General features: G+C 51.2%; 1 gene segment (V, D, J or C); it reads right to left on the bottom strand.

The window, feature by feature from the left end:
- Window positions 1–274: 274 nt before the first annotated feature.
- On the bottom strand, window positions 275–882 carry LOC123944843. The segment is given in 2 exon segments: window positions 275–573; window positions 753–882. Coding segments are annotated over 2 exon segments (351 nt in total).
- Between the last annotated feature and the right edge of the window lie 286 nt (window positions 883–1,168).

Here is a 1,168-nt window from a genome sequence, read left to right as displayed (position 1 = left end):
TCTGTCTTCCCAGGGTACTGGATATGGGCATCTCTATCACTTGCTCCAATGCTCCCACCGTAGAGCTTTTTTCCCTGGAAAGGGCTTTCTGGGGGAAGATACGGGCAAGAAATGTGAAATGACAACCCCAGATGGGTCTAATTTTAGGAGGAAAAACATGCCCTAAGATAAATCTGAAAGTCTGAACTTGTGCAAAGCCTGCTGTGGGGCAAATGCCCGCCCCAAGGAAGGGCGGGGCTGCAGGCGCAGCTGCAGTTTGGGTGCAGGCTGCAGATCACCAGGGAGCACTGTGCCTGCCAGCACACAGGTAGGTGGCTGAGTCTTCCAGTAGGGAGGCCCCGATGTGGAGGGTGCTGGACCGTTCCCTAGTATTCACGGTGCAGTTTAACCTCCCACTCTGCTGCATCCCTGAAGCTATGTAAAACAGCCGGGTGAGACCGCCACCCCCGGGGTGCTGTCGGAACCACTGCACACTGCCTGGAGTGCTAGAAAAATTGCACTTGAGAGTAGAGCTGGCTCCTTCATGGAGGCTCAGGGCTGAAGGGCTCTGCTCCACATTCATCCCTCTCACCCCTGTGTGGAAAGAGAAAAACAAACACAAGTGATGTCACCAGGAGGTCACTGATGCAGTTTCCAAACTTGCAATATATTCTAAGACACACCGCTGAGGTTGTAGGACCCACTTGGAGTTCTCCCCACCACTGTGGGCTGTGGACTCCACCCGAGTACCCATGAAGAACGCCCCCACTCACAGCAAACCTGGATGCACAGGAGCCCCAGGAAAGTTCCCCAATGTCTCCTCATGATTCCTTGTCTACGTGATGAGGTACTTCTGCCTACTGTGCAAAGCGTGGAGTCTTGGATTCAGAGAAACTGTCTTACAGTTAAACCCTTTCAACAGAACAACCGAGCACCAATCACACCTCAGCCCTGTCATTCACAGAACTCCAGGCTCCACCCACAGTGGCCCAGGACAGTGCACAGTCATGTCTCCAAAACTGTGCTGGCCAACAGTGCAGGGAGGTAGGAGCAATACATCTAATATAGGAGGGAAAATGGTTGTTGTGGTTTTTTTTTTTTTCTTAAAACACTTTATGTAAGGGATTTGTGAGTTAGTGTGTGCAAAAAGGTGAATGATATTTCTAGGAGATTCAAGGTCTAATGGGGA

Source organism: Meles meles, chromosome 6 (genome assembly GCF_922984935.1).
Source record: "Meles meles chromosome 6, mMelMel3.1 paternal haplotype, whole genome shotgun sequence".
NCBI classification, from domain to species: domain Eukaryota; kingdom Metazoa; phylum Chordata; class Mammalia; order Carnivora; family Mustelidae; genus Meles; species Meles meles.
This window is presented reverse-complemented; position numbering and strand designations above follow the sequence as displayed.